The sequence below is a fragment of the Periophthalmus magnuspinnatus genome, chromosome 18 (genome assembly GCF_009829125.3).
Source record: "Periophthalmus magnuspinnatus isolate fPerMag1 chromosome 18, fPerMag1.2.pri, whole genome shotgun sequence".
NCBI classification, from domain to species: domain Eukaryota; kingdom Metazoa; phylum Chordata; class Actinopteri; order Gobiiformes; family Gobiidae; genus Periophthalmus; species Periophthalmus magnuspinnatus.
This window is the reverse complement of record NC_047143.1, coordinates 12,220,155-12,240,564: the sequence shown is the minus strand read 5'-3', so window position 1 is coordinate 12,240,564 and position 20,410 is coordinate 12,220,155. Positions and strand designations below refer to the sequence as shown.

The window sequence follows — 20,410 nt, the reverse complement described above, 5'->3', positions numbered from 1 at the left end:
TTGGCGCATCGCCATGGCAACACGATGCAAAAAAAAGCATGGGTCTGATTGACTTTATTGATTGGGATGACCCAATGGAATTTTGTGTCAAATTTGGTAACATTTGGAAAAACTAAATTTTCAGCCTTCCATACAAATTTATTTGTTATTCTGTAGGGGGCGCTGTCGCGCCAAATAGATTTCTTTCACAAACATTAGAATTAGGCCGGAAAGTTTTACAACTGATTCGAATTTGAGCAAAATCGGACTTTGCATGCGCAAACGGGAGCAAATTTTGACTTTTGAAAACTGCAAAATTTCCGATGGAAATTTGCGGCTTCGCCGCACGGAAACTGTAAAAGGGATCATGATAAATTGGATAACTTTAGATGCCCCACTTGTCTAGATGATGTACCGTGAATTTCAGCCCTGCAGGTGAAGCGCCTTCAGAGGAGTTGACGAAAATGCGACGTCAGTGAAAACGCTGACTCGGCATTTTGTAATTTTCAATCCAAGATGGCCGACTTCCGGTGCATCCGAGGGCGTGGCTATAATAATCTTTTTTTTTTGGCATCACTTGAAGAATGCGTGTACCGAATTTCGTGGCTCTACGCCAAACTTGACGTCGCGACGTCTCCCATTGACGCAATGTATTTTGACTTTTGCAGGGGGCGCTGTCGCGCCATTTTTTTATGCCCAATGATGCACCACATAAAAAAATAAATTTTTCGGCAGACCTGAATTTTGGGCAAAATTTGGTGAGTTTTTGAAAATGTTCAGGGGGTCAAATTACTGCTCAAAGAGCAGAAGAATAAAAAAAATAATAATAAAATTAAAGCCGCAAGCGGCATCGAACGGCCCTCGCGGGCCGTGCTTCGCACTCGGCCGACCCGGCACTCCCTGTGGGTGGCGCTAACGCGCCACTTGTCCCTTTTTTATTGTGGCTTTGGGCTGCACTTGTCACCAAACAAGTCAAAACACATTGGAAGTGCTGATGCACAAAATGCAAAAACATAGGTTTTCCAGGCATCGCCATGGCAACACCGTGCAAAATACAAACTTGGCCCCTTGGACTTTTTTGTACGGGGACGACCTGAAGAATCACTGTGCCAAATTTTATGTCCGTCATTGACGGTAATAAGTCGTTATAAGACTTTGAAATGTACGAAAATTTGGAAATTTTCCCATTAGGATAACATGGGCGCTTTCGCGCATCGCCATGGCAACCCAGTGAAAAATATGACAAGGGTCTGATTGACTTTTTTGATCAGGATGACATGAGGAGTCATAGTGCCAAATTTCACATTATTCCATGAAACTAATATTTTTCCCATGAATGGGAAAAATTGGGAGGTTTCCCATTAGGATAACATTGGCAGTTTGGCGCATCGCCATGGCAACACGGTGCAAAAGACGACATAGGTCTGATTGGCTTTATTGATTGGGATGACCCAATGGAATTTTGTGTCAAATTTGGTAACATTTGGGAAAACTAAATTTTCGGCCTTCCATACAAATTTATTAGATGTTCTGTAGGGGGCGCTATCGCGCCAATTTAGTTTCTATCATAATGAGTAGCTTTAGGCCCGAAAGTTTTACAACTGATTCGAATTTGAGCCAAATCGGACTTTGCATGCGCAAACGGGAGCAATATTTTGACTTTTGAAAATTGCAAAAATTTCGATGGAATTTTGCGGCTTCGCCGCACGGAAACCGTAATAGGGATCATCATAAATTGGATAACTTTTGATGCCCCACTTGTCTAGATGATGTACAGTGATTTTCAGCCCTGCAGGTGAAGCGCCTTCAGAGGAGTTGACGAAAATGCGAGGTCAGCGAAAACGCTGACTCGGCATTTCGGAATTTTCAATCCAAGATGGCCGACTTCCGGTATGTCAAGGGGCGTGGCCATAATAATCTTTTTTGTTTGGCATCACGTGAAGAATGCGTGTACCAAATTTCGTGGCTGTATGAGAAAGTTGACGTCGACGTCTCCCATTGACGCCCGAAAATTTGACTTTTGCAGGGGGCGCTGTCGCGCCATTTTTTTATGCGCAATAATGCACCACATAAAAAAATAAATTTTTCAGCAGACCTGAATTATGGGCAAAATTTGGTGAGTTTTTGAATATGTTCAGGGGGTCAAATTCCTGCTCAAAGAGCAGATGAAAGAAGAAATAAAAATAATAATAATTAAAGCCGCAAGCGGCATCGAACGGCCCTCGCGGGCCGTGCTTCGCACTCGGCCGACCCGGCACTCCCTGTGGGTGGCGCTGACGCGCCACTTGTCCCTTTTTTATTGCGGCTTTGGGCTGCACTTGTCACCAAACAAGTCAAAACACATCGTGAAGTGCTGATGCACAAAATGCAAAACATTGGCTTTTTCCAGGCATCGCCATGGCAACACCGTGCAAAATACAAACTTGGCCCCCTGGACTTTTTGACGGGGACGACCTGAAGTATCACTGTGCCAAATTTTATGTCCGTCGTTGACGGTAATAAGTCAGTTATAAGACTTTGAAATGTACGAAAATTAGGAAATTTTCCCATTAGGATAACATGGGCGCTTTCGCGCATCGCCATGGCAACCCAGTGAAAAATACGACATGGGTCTGATTGACTTTTTTGATCAGGATGACATGAAGAGTCATGGTGCCAAATTTCACATTATTCCATGAAACTAATATTTTTCCCATGAATGGGAAAAATTGGGAGGTTTCCCATTAGGATAACATTGGCAGTTTGGCGCATCGCCATGGCAACACGGTGCAAAAGACGACATAGGTCTGATTGACTTTATTGATTGGGATGACCCAATGGAATTTTGTGTCAAATTTGGTAACATTTGGGAAAACTAAATTTTCGGCCTTCCATACAAATTTATTAGATGTTCTGTAGGGGGCGCTATCGCGCCAATTTAGTTTCTGTCATAATGAGTAGCTTTAGGCCGGAAAGTTTTACAACTGATTCGAATTTGAGCCAAATCGGACTTTGCTTGCGCAAACGGGAGCAAATTTTGACTTTTGAAAATTGCAAAAATTCCGATGGAATTTTGCGGCTTCGCCGCACGGAAACCGTAATAGGGATCATCATAAATTGGATAACTTTTGATGCCCCACTTGTCTAGATGATGTACAGTGATTTTCAGCCTCTGCAGGTGAAGCGCCTTCAGAGGAGTTGACGAAAATGCGAGGTCAGCGAAAACGCTGACTCTGCATTTTGGAATTTTCAATCCAAGATGGCCGACTTCCGGTGCGTCAGAGGGCGTGGCCATAATAATCTTTTTTGTTTGGCATCACTTGAAGAATGCGTGTACCGAATTTCGTGGCTCTATGCAAAAGTTGACGTCGGACGTCTCCCATTGACGCAATGTATTTTGACTTTTGCAGGGGGCGCTGTCGCGCCATTTTTTTATGCCCAATGATGCACCACATAAAAAAATAAATTTTTCGCCAGACCTGAATTTTGGGCAAAATTTGGTGAGTTTTTGAATATGTTCAGGGGGTCAAATTACTGCTCAAAGAGCAGAAGAAGAAGAAATAAAAAATAAAAAAAAAAAAAAATAATAATATATTTTAGCAAAAACAATATATCCGATAACATTAGAAACACATATTATACGTTTTTTGAAAGCTCTCGACTTTCCCCACAGTCACCGTGGGGTCAATGGCGAATGACGAGCGCTAACGCGCTCGTCATTCGCCATGGACGTCGGGGTCCGCCATTGACCTCCCATTGACTTCCATTCATTTTAGCAGTAACAAGTATGGCCCATGCCTGCGGCATGGGGGCTTGGATAGGGCTCGATGTCCAGGAGTGTGTTTGGGGACATTAGCGCTTCGCGCTGCGTCAGCGTCAACATTGAGTCAATGGGCTTCGCCCATTGACTCAATGTTGACGCTGACATGCTAGCAAGAACAAATATGCATGTCCCATGCCTACGGCATGGGTTGCTAGGACACAGGAGTCTGTGCAAGGTCGCGGTGCTGCCACGAAGTTGCGCGCTTCGCGCGCAACTTCGTGAAGACAGTCTGCAACGATGAGTGCTTCGCACTCATCGTTGCGGAAGCAATAGGCCCTACGCCCTGTAGGGGCTCGGGCCTAATAATAATTTTAGCAAAAACAATATATCCGATAACATTAGAAACACATATTATACGTTTTTTGAAAGCTCTCGACCTTCCCCACGTCACCGTGGGGTCAATGGCGAATGACGAGCGCTAACGCGCTCGTCATTCGCCATGGCGTCGGGGTCCGCCATTGACCTCCCATTGACTTCCATTCATTTTAGCAGTTACAAGTATGGCCCATGCCTGCGGCATGGGGGCTTGGATAGGGCTCGATGCCAGGAGTGTGTTTGGGTACATTAGCGCTTCGCGCTGCGTCAGCGTCAACATTGAGTCAATGGGCTTCGCCCATTGACTCAATGTTGACGCTGACATGCTAGCAAGAACAAATATGCATGTCCCATGCCTACGGCATGGGTTGCTAGGACACAGGAGTCTGTGCAGGGGGCGATGGGGGACGACTCCTCCTATTGACTCCTGTTAACGCATGTCAGCGTTAACATCGAGTCAATGGGCTTCGCCCATTGACTCGATGTTAACGCTGACATGCTAGCAACAACAAATATGAAAACCCATGCCTACGGCATGGGTTGCTAGGACACAGGAGTCTGTGCAAGGTCGCGGTGCTGCCACGAAGTTGCGCGCTTCGCGCGCAACTTCGTGAAGACACTCTGCAACGATGAGTGCTTCGCACTCATCGTTGCGGAAGCAATAGGCCCTACGCCCTGTAGGGGCTCGGGCCTAATTAAAGCCGCAAGCGGCATCGAACGGCCCTCGCGGGCCGTGCTTCGCACTCGGCCGGCCCGGCACTCCCTGTGGGTGGCGCTAACGCACCACTTGTCCCTTCTTTATTGCGGCTTTGGGCTGCACTTGTCACAAACAAGTCAAAACACATGTGAAGTGCTGATGCACAAAATGCAAAAACCTGGGTTTTCCAGGCATCGCCATGGCAACACCGTGCAAAATACAAACTTGGCCCCTCGGACTTTTTTGACGGGGACAACCTGAAGAATCACCGTGCCAAATTTTGTGTTCGTCGTTGACGATAATAAGTTGTTATTAGACTTTGAAATGTACGAAAATGTGGAAATTTTCCCATTAGGATAACATGGGCGCTTTCGCGCATCACCATGGCAACCCAGTGAAAAATATGACTTGGGTCTGATTGACTTTTTTAATCAGGATGACATGAAGAGTCTTTGTGCCAAATTTCACATTATTTCATGAAACTAATATTTTTCCCATGAATGGGAAAAATTGGGAGTTTTCCCATTAGGATAACATTGGCAGTTTGGCGCATCGCCATGGCAACACGGTGCAAAAAAAAACATGGGTCTGATTGACTTTATTGATTGGGATGACCCAATGGAATTTTGTGTCAAATTTGGTAACATTTGGGAAAACTAAATTTTTGGCCTTCCATACAAATTTATTAAATGTTCTGTAGGGGGCGCTATCGCGCCAATTTATTTTTTGTCACAATGAGTAGCTTTAGGCCAGAAAGTTTTACAACTGATTCGAATTTGAGCCAAATCGGACTTTGCTTGCGCAAACGGGAGCAAATTTTGAAATTTGAAAATTGCAAAAATTCCGATGGAATTTTGCGGCTTCGCCGCACGGAAACGGTAAAACGGATCATCATGAATTGGATAACTTTTGATGCCCCACTTGTCTAGATGATGTACAGTGAATTTCAGCCCTGCAGGTGAAGCGCCTTCAGAGGAGTTGACGAAAATGCGAGGTCAGCGAAAACGCTGACTCAGCATTTTGGAATTTTCAATCCAAGATGGCCGACTTCCGGTGCGTCAGAGGGCGTGGCCATAATAATATTTTTTGTTTGGCATCACTTGAAGAATGCGTGTACCGAATTTCGTGGCTGTATGAAAAAGTTGACGTCGACGTCTCCCATTGACGTCAAAAATTTGACTTTTGCAGGGGGCGCTGTCGCGCCATTTTTTTATGTCCAATGATGCACCACATAAAAAAATAAATTTTTCGCCAGACCTGAATTATGGGCAAAATTTGGTGAGTTTTTGAATATGTTCAGGGGGTCAAATTCTTGCTCAAAAAGCAGAAGAACCAAGAAAAAAAAAAAATAATATTAAGAATAATATTTTTAGCAAAAACAATATATCCGATAACATTACAATGACATATTATACGTTTTTTGAAAGCTCTCGACTTTCCCCACGTCACCGTGGGGTCAATGGCGAATGACGAGCGCTAACGCGCTCGTCATTCGCCATGGCGTCGGGGTCCGCCATTGACCTCCCATTGACTTCCATTCATTTTAGCAGTAACAAGTATGGCCCATGCCTGCGGCATGGGGGCTTGGATAGGGCTCGATGCCAGGAGTGTGTTTGGGGACATGAGCGCTTCGCGCTGCGTAAGCATCAACATTGAGTCAATGGGCTTCGCCCATTGACTCAATGTTGACGCTGACATGCTAGCAAAAACAAATATGCATGTCCCATGCCTACGGCATGGGTTGCTAGGACACAGGAGTCTGTGCAAGGTCGCGGTGCTGCCACGAAGTTGCGCGCTTCGCGCGCAACTTCGTGAAGACAGTCTGCAACGATGAGTGCTTCGCACTCATCGTTGCGGAAGCAATAGGCCCTACGCCCTGTAGGGGCTCGGGCCTAAAAATAATAATATTTTTAGCAAAAACAATATATCCGATAACATTAGAAACACATATTATACGTTTTTTGAAAGCTCTCGACCTTCCCCACGTCACCGTGGGGTCAATGGCGAATGACGAGCGCTAACGCGCTCGTCATTCGCCATGGCGTCGGGGTCCGCCATTGACCTCCCATTGACTTCCATTCATTTTAGCAGTTATAAGTATGGCCCATGCCTGCGGCATGGGGGCTTGGATAGGGCTCGATGCCAGGAGTGTGTTTGGGGACATGAGCGCTTCGCGCTGCGTCAGCGTCAACATTGAGTCAATGTTGACGCTGACATGCTAGCAAGAACAAATATGCATGGGTTGCTAGGACACAGGAGTCTGTGCAAGGTCGCGGTGCTGCAGTTTGCAACGATGAGTGCGAAGCACTCATCGTTGCGGAAGCAATAGGCCCTACGCCCTGTAATAATAATAATAATTTATTTATATTTATTTGTGAAATGTATAATTTTACCAACATCCATAACTGTTACCTGCCATAATGACACACATGAGAACAACTTTGTTTGTTAAATTAAGTTTTAAAATGCCTTTGTGAGTAAATTGTCTCTGCATTTTCTGTTTGAATGATTCTGTTTAAGAACTGCTACTTACTGTAGCAGTGAGTACTGTTTTGATTTGGGGGTTTTTTAACTGATGTAAAACTATGAGAAATATAGCCCATAGGCCACCAAACCAAGCCATAACTAGAGAAGCATGAACACCTGTCATATGTACTTTAAACCAACTGCAAGGGTCAACCTAAATTTTGTTTATGAGAGCTAATGGCACTACAGATTCAGTTGTAGTAAAGTTTACACCAGTAGAGGGCATGGTACATACAGTACCTTTAAATTTGACCAATACTATGAGTCACAAGGGTACATCAGTGTTTTTGCGTGAACATTTGCAGATGGTGGAAAAATCCAAATGTGCACACAAAATAAACACCATACAAGGAGCGTGTCGCATGTCCGCTCCAGATGGAACCCAGCACAAACAGCTATGACTCAGCTGTTCCCATAGCAACTGTGCAACAGCTTTTTGACAAGAAAATAAATAAATATGTGTAATAAAAGAAATGTCAATTAGGAGAGATGGACTGAAACACATAAAAACAGCATTATTTGTTACAAGTTAAAGGATATACAGTGAGGTTTTGGTCCATATTAAAGTTCATTATGTACCTTTTCTGAATTTTCCAGTATGGCATTAAATATCTACCATTTATGCGATTGCAGGTGTTTTTATTGTGCTGAAATATCTTGAACGTGTGTTTTTACTGTGAGTGGGGATGTTTCATCACAGTTATGATCTGTAACTCAGTCACCTGCTTGTCTCCTTGTGTGATAGGACACTCTGTCTGCCAGCTTCCCTGTGAACGTGATGGAGATCAACTGAACCCTTAAAGTGGGACTAACTTTTTTGCTGCTAAATTATGTGTATGCTGTTTGAATAGTATTGTCTACTGTTTCTAGTAGACAATGCTAAACTAGGTAAATCTGCACTTTTGTGTTCAAAAACAGTCAAAAATTTTATGTGCAATCTCCAATGGCAAATGCAATTTCAAGACACAACTTTCCTGATTACAGCCAGGCTACAGGGGTGGAGTTTAAAGAGTGGATACCTGAATAATCAGTGTTCCTCATATGTCCAGATCCCGCCCCTCCTCCTCCCTCACTCTCCCCTTTAGTCCTCCAGTTCCAGCTCAGTTCACCAGCTCTATTTGAAATGTGGTTGAAAAACATGTAGTGTCACATCCACATACACTTATTGTGAGCAGGGTTGCCTCTACATACGTAGATCTGACCTGTAACTTGCTAGTTTTCATCTTATACGTTTAATGCCATTCTATTTCATGCTTTGCTTAGCAGCGCTATTTGATATGTGGTTATGGATGGAGTTTAGGTGTTTAATTTCAAAGTATGAATGGACTGGTAGCCTATGATATTTGAACAATGAAACAATAAAACAATTAGGATAGAAGCAATGGAAAACAGTCTCACTCTCAGTCTAGTATTTGGTTCTTGCTTGGCCCAGTTTAGCTAAAGTTTTGTTTTTCTAGAGGCCACCTGTGCTGAATGTGAATGAGACGTGTGTTCTGAGCTCCTCTGATCTTGCTCCAGCTCTGGACCCTTGCTCCATTGTCTCTGTGGCCAAAGAGAGAGGAGGGCCCACTTCCTGCTTTTAAAAGAGACATACTCCACAAAATTTACTTTTCATAGCTTTTACCCATGTTATAGTTAAGATAAGATAAGATATACCTTTATTAGTCCCACAGTGGGGAAATTCCAGTATTGCACCGCACAGTTAAAGAACAGAAGGAAAATGGTACATGCAATAAAACAAGATAATAGATAAACAGTTTAAAACTATTTTAAAAATATACTTAAAAATAAACTAAAAATATACTCTAATATAACATCTTCATAAAGTGACTTAGTATTGCACATAGGTATGGATGAATGACACATGTTCAGTGTTAACAGTGTTCATTGTACAGTCTGACAGCAGCAGGAAGGAAAGACCTGCGAAACCTCTCCTTCACACAGCGAGGGTGAATCAGTCTGTCACTGAAGCTGCTCTCCAGGGCAGACAGAGCGTCCTGCAGGGGGTAAGACTCATGGCCCAGCATAGAGATGACCTTAGCCAGGACCCTCCTGTCCCCCACCTCCTGCACTGAGTCCAGAGGACAGCCCAGGACGGAGCTGGACTTCTTGATGACCTTGTCCAGCTTCTTCCTCTCCCTCTCTGTGATGCTGCTGCTCCAGCAGACCACACCGTACAGGATGGCTGATGCCACCACTGAGTCATAGAAGGACAAGTTCTTTCCCTTCTCATTTACCCTCTGAAGTTTTATGAGTATATTCGTGTATTGAGTGATTGACGCATAACCTTGAGTAATCTTTACACTTCTGTATTCAAGACATATTTGCTCTGATCAACCTCTTTTATCACCACAACCGGTACATGCCTACTGATCTGTACTTACTTACTACTGATACGTATAAGTATGATTCGGCAGCGTCATGTAGTCATTTTGGCACAGATTTTAAAAAAAATTATTACTGCTCCCATTGGGCTCCACAACTTTGGACTTGCTTTTTTTTAAGTTTTAGATCAATAATGAGATTTAGCTATAATGATCCACGAGTATCATTGCCCGGCAAATCCAGAATGAATATCCCTCAGTGTTTTTTATACATATTGACATCTGGTTCCCCTGCCCTCCGTTATGTCTCAAGCCCAGTCAAACGTGTCACAATTGTGTCTCCCTCTGCTCATTTCTCTGGGGAGGACTCTCCTTCACCAGTCTCTCCTGTTCCTGTTGTTCCTGTCTATGCTCCTGTTGCCCCTATCTCATAGTTGCACCTCCCTCTGAACTTTTTTTCTGGGGAGGGCACATGTCTCTCCTGTCTCCCCTGCTCCTGTCGCTCCAGTCACCCCTGTCTCACTGTTGCACCTCCCTCTGAACTTCTCTCCGGGGAGGGCACATGACATTTCTCCTTTCTCCTGTCACCCCTGTCTCTCTTGCCCCTGTTGCTCCTGTCTCCTCTATCTCGTAGTTGCACCTCCATCTGAGGTTCTCGCCAAAGGAAACAACACGACTTCTGTCTGCTCCTGTCTCTCATCGCTCCTGTCTGCTCCTGTCTCACATCTCTTATTTGCAACTCTCTCTGAGCTTTTCTCCGAGGAGGGCACACTCTCCTGTTACTGAGCCCCTGTTTCTCACGCCCCTGTCTCATAGTTGCATCATCCTCTGCGCTCAAGGGAAGGCATCAGACATCAGACTCTTTTCTGCCTCTCTCTCCTGCTCCTGTCTGCCTCTGCTCCTGTCTCTCTTGTCGCACTCTTGTCCTGTCTCACTGTTGCACCTCCCTCTGAGATCTCTCTGGGGAAGGCTCATGACGCAGGGCCTATTTTTATCAGCCTGTGGAAAGAGATTGCTGCCTGTTCCTGCTCACATTAACATACATGATATACACAGACCATTTATAAGTTAATGATATCTAATCAAAATAATGTATTATCAAAAGTATCAAATCAGATACTAATTGATACTAAAACTAGTATTGAAACTAGATACTCATTTGAGCAATTATCAACACCAAAGAATGATCTTGAGCTGTATCAGAACAAGTATAAAACATATTGACTAGTATATGCCCATGACCACTATGGAACCTACGTGGACGACTGAGGGATTACACAGATATAAGGCCACATGATACGATCATTGTTCTATCAGAATCAGAGACTATTCCTTAGTATCAAATTAAGTTGTATTTTTGTGATGTTTTGAAATTTTTGTATCTGGACAAGACTACTCGTGATAGGCTATGGGTCATTACTTCTACGTTTACGTTTTATTTATTTTTTCTTATTATTACTTTAAACGGCCCATATTATGCTGTTTTCTGATCTATGTTATAAATGTTCCTTATCAAAAAAACATACCTGGAGTTGTGTGTTGTTTCATTCATAAACTGCATATTTAGGTTGACTTCTTCACTCAAATGGAAAACAACTCAATCAATCAATTTTGCGTACTTCAGCCCTTTTTTACCATTAATACAGACAATTTTGTTTGTAAAAAATATGCAGAAGTTAAGTATTTTGTGCATTTGTGAACAGGGAAGATACTTTTCTCTCAACAGGATGTAACAAAAGTTTGATTTTGAGAGATTCAAATAATCGTCAATAACGTTCAGCGTTTTCCGATCGCTTTTAGTGAGAACCATCCCCGAGTGATAATGTGTAGTCCTCAATTCAGAGTGACACACATATCATTCTGGTGTGATCCAGGTTTAGCTGTATTCTTAATATAGGACCTTTAAGCATCTGTGTACGTGGTTGGCTAAATACCAATACTTCTGCCCCCTGAAGGTATTACGGGGCATTCCTCTAGGTGTGGGGCAGATCTATGCCTGCTCTGCCCTGGGCCCCTCCCTCCTCATCCTTGGAGCCGTGCTACTCTACTCCCCCATCTTGGCTGTCCATGCTCTGCTCGGTTCCGCCATAGGGACACTGGCTGGTGAGTGTCATATAGAAAAATAGGATTATATTTATTTTAGACTGAGATTTTATATGTTGTTATGTATTTTATATGTTTTCCCTAAATGATTTATTACTTATTTATTCAATATATTGAATAAATATATGCTTTTATACAAAATATGATATGTCATTATAATCAGTGGCAGGCTATGCACTTCACCCTTGGGCCTTTAGTGACATCCTACTTACATGTTACAACATAACCTCAATAAAGGCTTGTCAAGCATCTCTTAATTTCAGGAGCATTTAAAAGAAAAGGTTAGGGAATTACCTGTGCATAAAGGCTGGTTTATAGTCCAACATCAGGCCCCACTCAGCTGAGAGCTGATGCCCTGACGCAGACCCGAACTATACGAGCTTCTGTGGAGCTAATCAGGGTCCAGGTACATCATGGGAATCCAAACCATTTAATAATTTGTTACTTATTTATTGTGGCAATAACAATCATATTAGGCTCTTTCTGTGCCAAATATTCCTGTTCCGAGTGGTTTTTAATCAGTTGTCCGTATAGTCTTTGTGGATAAATTACAGGCCTTGCGTTCGGTGGAAATTCATTAACTTTTCGGCCGAGGTGCATGTGCACAGCACACATATGGTGTAGCAGCCATATGGGTAATTTGGTTGCTATGGCAATGTGTGAGGGGCGGGGTTCACGTGGGCAAAGGTGACTTGCCGGTAGATTCAAAGGCACCGGGTTTCTTGCTGTCAGGGAGTGGAGAGGGGAGAGGCCGGGTAGCGGTATTTTCGTTGACCCTTTCATTTTGCTTGTTACCATACTATTTTTGTGTAGGCCAACGTTTAGACCATCTGTGTGTGTAACCTACTTAAACCACTGTACATAAAAAGACCAAAAATGCATTATGCGACTCAGTCTACTTCTATAGCAGCGTGTCAGATCAAGGTAGTGGACCGGACGCTACACATGGCACAGCAAACACCGCAAGCTTTCTGGCTTTCATATACGTCGGGGCAGCACATGCGTTTAGATTTGATGCTGGACCATAAACCAGCCATGACATCTGCTACATGTGTCCTGTCAGGAAGTACAATTACAGAGTTCACCAAAATTGTCGAAGGAAGTAAGATTTTGAGATCAACTCTAAATATAATTAAGTTAAATATGTTTTAGTGAAATGTGTAGTGTAACCTGTCATATGCACTTTACAGGGGCTTTATTTGTTTTTTTGTCATGTATCTGAGCAAAATATGTCTTGCCCCAATCCTTGTATAAACAGCTCATGAGGCCAAAATAAGTCAGCTGTGTCCTGCATGCATTATAAAATGTTTTTTATTTCCTGGTTCTAAGAACCAGGAAATACATGATTAGCATGCTGGTTGTTGTTAGAATTTCCGTGATGACCGCCCTGGCCTCTGAAAGTTGTGAAAAGCACTCATTAACGGGATATATACAGCAGTATGCTCATACTGTGTTAGGAAAGTAGGTAATAACTTTGGACTGATGCAAACATTTCTTTTCTTTCTCAAAGAAAAATCCGGTACAGTGCCTATAAACGTTGTTGTGTCTGTGGCATAGGGCTGTCGATGGCTGTGTCTCAGTCCTGCCTGTACTCTGGGCTCTCCGGGTTTAATGGAGCGCTGGGTTGCATGGCTGTGGGAGGACTCTTTTTCACCTTCAGCTGGAGGACGCACCTGTTTGCCATTTCCAGTGGTAAGATCCACTCAATCACTGGGTGCATTTATATACCAGCACAAATCAGATAAGAATAATCAGTAGCCCAATAATTCAATCTGATTATTGGTGTGTGTTTACATTCACAAAAGAAATCTTGTGTCTGTATATTTGCCAAGCGCTGTGGAGACATGGCTGTGGATGTGCTGCACATCATGTGAGTCTGTGGAGTCGCGAGGATTCTGCCTCAACAGTATTCACACCTCTTTATATAAACCTATTAGATTTGAAATGTTTGTTGAGCCAAGGCTTGTTACTGTAGCAGACAGAACTGACAGTCTTGACTGCGCATGTCTTTGCCCTGTGAATCTGCATATATTGTGGGATTTCCCACATCTATCTCTGTTGTTACCACTTAAGTAAGTAAGTAAGTAAACTTTATTTATATAGCACCTTTCACAGATAAAATCACAAAGTGCTTTACAGAGTGCAAATAAAAATAGATAAAAATAGATAAACAACAACAATAAATGTTCAACAGATAAAATAAGACAAAGAGTAGTAAATTAACTAAAAGCTTGTCTGAATAACAGTGTCTTCAGCTGCTTCAACAGAGTCAGCCACACGAAGAGACAGGGGCAGGGCATTCCACAGTTTAGGGGCTACTGCTTCAAAGGACAGGTCTCCTCGAGTTTTAAACCGGGTCTTAGGGACCTTCAAAAGATTTTGGCCCGAAGACCGAAGGGAGCGGCCAGAGGTGTAAGGAACCAGCATTTCCGAGATATATTCAGGAGCCTGTCCATTAAAAGCTCTAAAAGTCAAGACTAAAAACAATTCTAAATTTGACAGGTAACCAGTGTAAAGAGGATAAAACCGGAGTGATGTGTGCCCTTCTGTTGGTTCCTGTTAAAAGCCTTGCTGCAGCGTTCTGGACCAACTGGAGACGAGTCACTGCAGATTTGTTAAAACAAGTAAAAAGAGAATTACAATAATCTAAACGAGAAGAAATAAAAGCATGAATAATCAATTCCAGATCAGATTTAGATAATATTGCCCTCAGTTTGGAGATAGATCTCAGATGGAAGAAGCAGTTTTTAACCAACTGTCTAGAATGGCTGTCCAGGGACATTGACTGGTCAAATAGAACACCAAGGTTTCTGAGGCGAGGCTGGGAAGAGGAGCCCAGAGAACCCAGGTGTTGTTTGATTAAAGGAACTTTCTTTTCAGGAGCAATGATCAGAGTTTCCTACAATTTAATTGAAAACAGTTGTGAGCAAGCCAGTCCTTAATAGATGAGACACAATTTAATAGCTCAGCTAACTTATGTAACTCTGAATCATTGAAGGAGCAGTACAATTGGATGTCATCAGCATACAAATGGTAAGACACATTTTTGAAGGTGCTTATAATTTTACCGAGAGGGCTGATGTACAAAAGGAACAGAGAGATGCCACATTTGAATTCCAAAGATAAGCACTGCCTTGCTCTAGTTCATCCATTACATTATTGCATTATAATATGCATATATTACACTATACACATATTACTACATTATACATTACATTATTACTTTGAAAAAGCATCGTCCCTCTTGTCAATGCTTATATACTTGAAGCGTCATTGTTTCTTGTGCTTGTCTCCTCTGTGCAGCTTTCTTCTCAGCATACATGGACATCGCCCTAAGCAACCTCTTGGGAACTGTATGTATCTCCTGCCACACACAGCATTTTGATGATGTTGTAATTGTTAATGGAGAAATGGAGATGGAGATGGTATAGGCTGCTTTCACATAAAATCACAACATTCTAGAATCCTGTAGTTTAAAGCGAGCTGTAGGACAGCTCAGAATAATTCTATGGTGGAATTTACTGTTTAACTGTCAGTTTGCAGATTTGCTAACCCGGTTAATTACTGGTTATAATTACTGGGCCTATCCACATGAAACAAAAATGGACACAAAGTGCAGCCTCTTCTCTGTCAGTATAAATGAACAAAAGTGAATTTTTTTATTTTTTTTTTGTGCCATTATTCAACTCCAAAGACGTGATTGTTGTCAGTTATGACTTTAAGTCATAAGATTAATATATGTTTATGGAGCTATCGCAAACAAATAAGGTTCCGCATTTGTGGATCATAAGTTTGGAGAGCTTGTTCACAGACAGAGAATATCCCATAGAGTTACATAGACACCGGATCTCTGTTTGAAATTATGACATCATCAAAATCTAGCACGTGAACGTAACCTATTGAAATTTTTGCCACTTTTTCTCTCAAAGTCTAAACAAATGTAAATGAACACATAGTGTAATACAGTACTTACTTATTTGGATTGCTTTCTTCTCTTGTGTAATCTGACAACCCTGCACAACAGCTCAACTATGTAAATGTCTTTGTTTGTGCAATTTTGTGTACAGGTAGGACTCCCAGCATGCAGCTGGGCAGCGACTATAGTGGCTACCCTGATGATGCTGATGACTGGAACATTAAAAGCTTACCGCATCCCCATTGGCCATGTACAGTCACCTGAGCAGAACCTGCGCTCTTGCAACCAATGGGAGGCTGGCAGCCCCACAGACAGAGACAGAGAGAGCACTGATGTCTAGTTCTGAACCACCACACCCAAGAACTGTGGAGATCTGCACAACCAGCAACCCATAAACTGGTCGCCCTCATTTATAAGAAGTCAAATCCTTTCTTCGGCTTTGAAAATCACTTCATAAGGGCTCAGTGCTTTTTTCTATCACCTTTTTTGTAAATTTATATAAAAAAAATATTATTAGCCTACATTGTAATTAATTCATTATGTTATGAACCCTACAGAAAATATTTTTGTTAAACTACATCATAAACCCAAAAACGTTTGCTCAAAGAATATGAGAAATGGATAGACTGTATGGGAGTGGACTATGGGATGCTATGCTGTTCGGCTCCAGTCAGCTCTAGCTGTTATGATTGTTCACATTTTCATTTCATTCATGGGTTAATATGAATATTTCAAGGTCAGAATGACGAGCGTCATTGGAGCCAAATCGCACCCATGCTTCTTATGCTCACTTCCTATTTTTAATTTTTTTTTTTTTTTTTTTTTTTTTTATGAAAATTCTCAACTGATTTTGATTTTCAGAAATTTAACATGAAATAACTGACTCGGTCAGCCCAACCATTTCAGTTGTAATGTAATGTTTATGAGGTTTTTGCATTAAAATAAATATATCCTGGCAGATCAGCTTGCTGATGGTGTGCACAGTCAGAGTCAATTTCACATCTTTGTTTAAAGTATAGACTGTTATGTAATGGGTTATCCTACTGCTGGTCGAGTGCTCTAAACCTGAGATTTCATGATCTTTCGCCAACAGGGGTAAGTGTGCGAGATAAAACACATTGCATTTTATTTTCAATATTATTATGTCTGTTATTTAGGCTACATTCACACCACATCAACATGAGACTGGAACTTAACTGGGACAAAATCCAAAGTGAAATGTGGGCCTGGGCGGAAATTTAATATAAAGTATATCAGTTCAGTAATAAAAAAGAACTTAAAGGTCAAACATCTTTATTTGTCATTATGATTTTTTTTTTTCCATAAAGGTTTATTGAATTGACTTTGGACACATGAGGTCTAAGGGACATGGGAGGTAAATGTTAGCTATACAACCTTCCCATTGTCTGTGTAATCCCTCAGTCGTCTAGGTCTGATCCATAGCAAAAGACAAAATTAAATCTGTCATCTTTCACTCCTACAACAATTCATCCAGTTGACAGATTTAATTTTGTCTTTAACCTTCTCATTGTATTCTGCAAAGGAAATCGTCTGATTCTGTTTGGTTTGAATGACATTTGAAGGCGGGACTAGAGTTAAACCAATCAGAGAATTGACCTGTGGCATCAGTGGCCGTCATCTTGAGAGTTTTTGATGAAGGAATTGTTCACGTTATTGCTTTGCCTGGAATGTTCCTCAGTGTGGCATTAAACTTATCTATATCCTTGTAGATAAGCAGGAGATGCCATCAGCCTAAGTTACAGGTCAGACCTGTGGCACTTCCTTTTAAACGGGAATCCCATTTATTTCAATGGAGAATTTAACAAAAGGTTCACCACTACAATATGATATGAAGCCAGTTGTTTTATGTAAAATTTTCACTGTTCATATGCACCAACAAGTCAACACTGCACAGATTTTTTGAGAGGCTTTAAAAAGGCTTTCTAGTCCATATGGAATTTATTTGCTGCCCCATGCAATATAATACTGCCCAAACGACGATGGCAGGGCCTACAGGAACTTCTGGAATAAAGTGCATTTTGGATACCAGACAGAATACCTCAGAGTAGAATATACTGGGGAACTACACCAGGTCTAGTGGATGATAGTTTTTTTATTGTTAGTTTAGCAGAATATTGGACCTTTAACATGAGAAAGTACTGAGTTTTTTGTTTAAGTTATAATTTTGTTTTCTCATCAAAAATATACCTAGAGTTGCATTTTCTTTCATGTAGGTTTGAGTAATCCAGCAATTGGTCTGTCTACTTCTCAAGAGCCTTTGGTGGTCATCTCCTCCAGGTGGTCTTCTCCGACAGAAAATCCATACACCTTCACCAGATCTTTTCAGGCAATAAATTACCTTCACTACAAGGCATTTTGTTTTTACTTTTAAAGAGGCTGTTAAGGACTTTTCAGCTTTTTGGAGCTTTCTATCATGTTATGTTGTTTCCTCATCAAAAAATGTTTGTCTCTCCCACAACTTCACAAACCTGATGTGATGTGCAGTAGTTTAATTAGCATGATGCACACCGATTGTGTTGTCATAGCTCTCTGAAGAGGGAGTGACTTTGTGCGCAGAGAAAAGGGAAGGGGGACTCAGAGGTTCAAAAATTCTATCACCGAATATAGCATTTTCAAAACAATAAAAGGTAACATGGTGATATAAATATGTTATGTGTTGGCAGTTAATAGCTCATAGAAGTGTAATAGCTCCTCTTTAATAACTGCTTTGCACCCTCCCCACATAGGTGTTTTGTATTTACACAAATTAGTGCTCAATTACTTACAAGGTCTGTACCTGATTTTCCCATGCATTTTAGCTAAATTTTATCTTGCCCTATAGTACAGATATATAGAATAAGCAGCTTTTGAGGTCAAAATATATCTGCTGTGTGCTGTCTGCATCTAATTATAAAGCATTTTACTGTCCAAGAATCAGGAAGTGAGCGTTAGCATGCTAGCTGTTGTTAGCATGCTAGCTGTTGTTAGCATGCTAGCTGTTGTTAGCATTACCATAATGGGAAACTCTGGTCTCTAAAAGTTGTGAAAAGCACTTGTAGACTCATCATGGAGAATAATTAGGATGCTTGGAACACATAAGGTAAGTGAGGAATAATTTTGGACCACTGCAAACCTTTTAAAATGAGTTCTGTTTTACGACAATATAATAATATATAATATAGGACCTGGTGTGTTCAGTTCACAATGCAGAGGGATTCTTGCCTAACATTCACAGAGTTACATTCACACCTGTATTTTTATTGTGCATTAGTGACAACACACAAGACACATTTGAATGATTGCAAAAACAGTGTAGGAGTAAAAATGACTCGAAATCAGAATGTATGCTATGTTGATTTGAGTGGTTGTTGCGAATTCAGCACTGATTAATGACTAGTTGCAAGTGCTGGGGTTTAGGTAGTGACTATTCAGATCAGAGAGAGTACTTTTGGGTTTAAACCAACTGGTAACCCAAACAAGAGACCCGCATGAAGCTCATTCTACTTTCTGATAGGTGTAGTGTAACTGTAAACTGTAATCGAGAATTCGAGACACTTATTTCAGGAACAGCTGACACATTTCCAGATCATGAGACCAACATGAATTACAATGAATGAATTACAATGGCAAAATGTATAATAAAAAACACCCAAATCATTATTACCATTCTCAATTCAAGTCATTTTAAAGGTACATAATAGCCTCATTTCCACTGGTTCGCTTTGGAGTGGATTTGTATGGGCCATAACTGTCTGCATTGTCTAACGTGAACCCTACTGCTCTATTTGAGGGATCCAATCTCCCAGTGGAATCTGGTCGCCGTACTGTACTGGTCACAAACGAGATGACTGGACAAGAGACAATGGCGACTCGGGCAAAAAGCAGATATAAACATAAGATTTCTCACCAAATGCTGACATGATCTTGTGGCTGCTGTTATGTTATGGCCAGTTACAGCAAATTAAACGTTGAGCTGACATGCTCCGCAAAACAAAGCTAGCATGAATGCAACAGTAGAAGTGCAGAGAATGAAATAAGTGGAGAAAAGGCCAAAGAACCTTTGTGTTTACACTAGCTTTAGCCTCTTCTCACAGTGCCACAAATTTGAAATGTCTTTTTGTGAATCGCTAATTCAGATACAATTTAAAGATTTAATAAAAAAAAACAAAAAACACTTGTAATATTTAGATGACATCAATGTCTCACAGAGCAGGGCCCTGCCTCAGACTCAGAGCCGTGCTCAGGGCATGGAAACACAACTCGGATGGAGGGAACCACACCAAACCCGCTCCAAAGCAGACCAAGCAAACTGTCAGGCTTATGCTCTTTTCTGTCAACCTGTTTGTCTCCATAGAGATAGGTTGAATGTCCTACCGTGGAACATCCCTCCATGGAGAAAAGCAGGCAGCATACCTAGAAACGTTATATAGTGCACCTTTAACTCCTGTAGATGTTTGTTTATGCAGTAAAACCAAAGTGACAGAAAGTGCCTTATTGTCTTGGCGAATAATAAAAGAAAAGGTACAAATATTAGTTCCAATGTCTTTGTTAGAAAAGTGACATTCGTGGTAGTGTGCTTCTTCTTTTGCTGTTGGATTCAAAATTACACTAACACTAGACACAATATTTACAACAATATTCACACTTATCAAAAGGGAGAGGTATCTTTTACAAAGGAAAACTTGTAAACTATCTCTTATTTTACTGCATAAATCCCATGCACAAGTGAATGAGTGCATGCTTGTGTT

The 20,410-nt window shown here is 41.5% G+C and overlaps 1 protein-coding gene across 1 annotated transcript in view; it reads left to right on the top strand.

The window, feature by feature from the left end:
* si:dkey-183c6.7 (urea transporter 1) overlaps positions 1-16,002 on the top strand; it is a 72,688-nt gene extending 56,686 nt beyond the window's left edge. The window contains exons 5-8 of the mRNA XM_033983348.2: positions 11,599-11,746; positions 13,304-13,438; positions 15,050-15,099; positions 15,814-16,002. Coding sequence (XP_033839239.2) covers positions 11,599-11,746; positions 13,304-13,438; positions 15,050-15,099; positions 15,814-16,002 — 522 coding nt within the window. The remainder of the gene's footprint in view (positions 1-11,598; positions 11,747-13,303; positions 13,439-15,049; positions 15,100-15,813) is intronic.
* Positions 16,003-20,410: the final 4,408 nt, after the last annotated feature.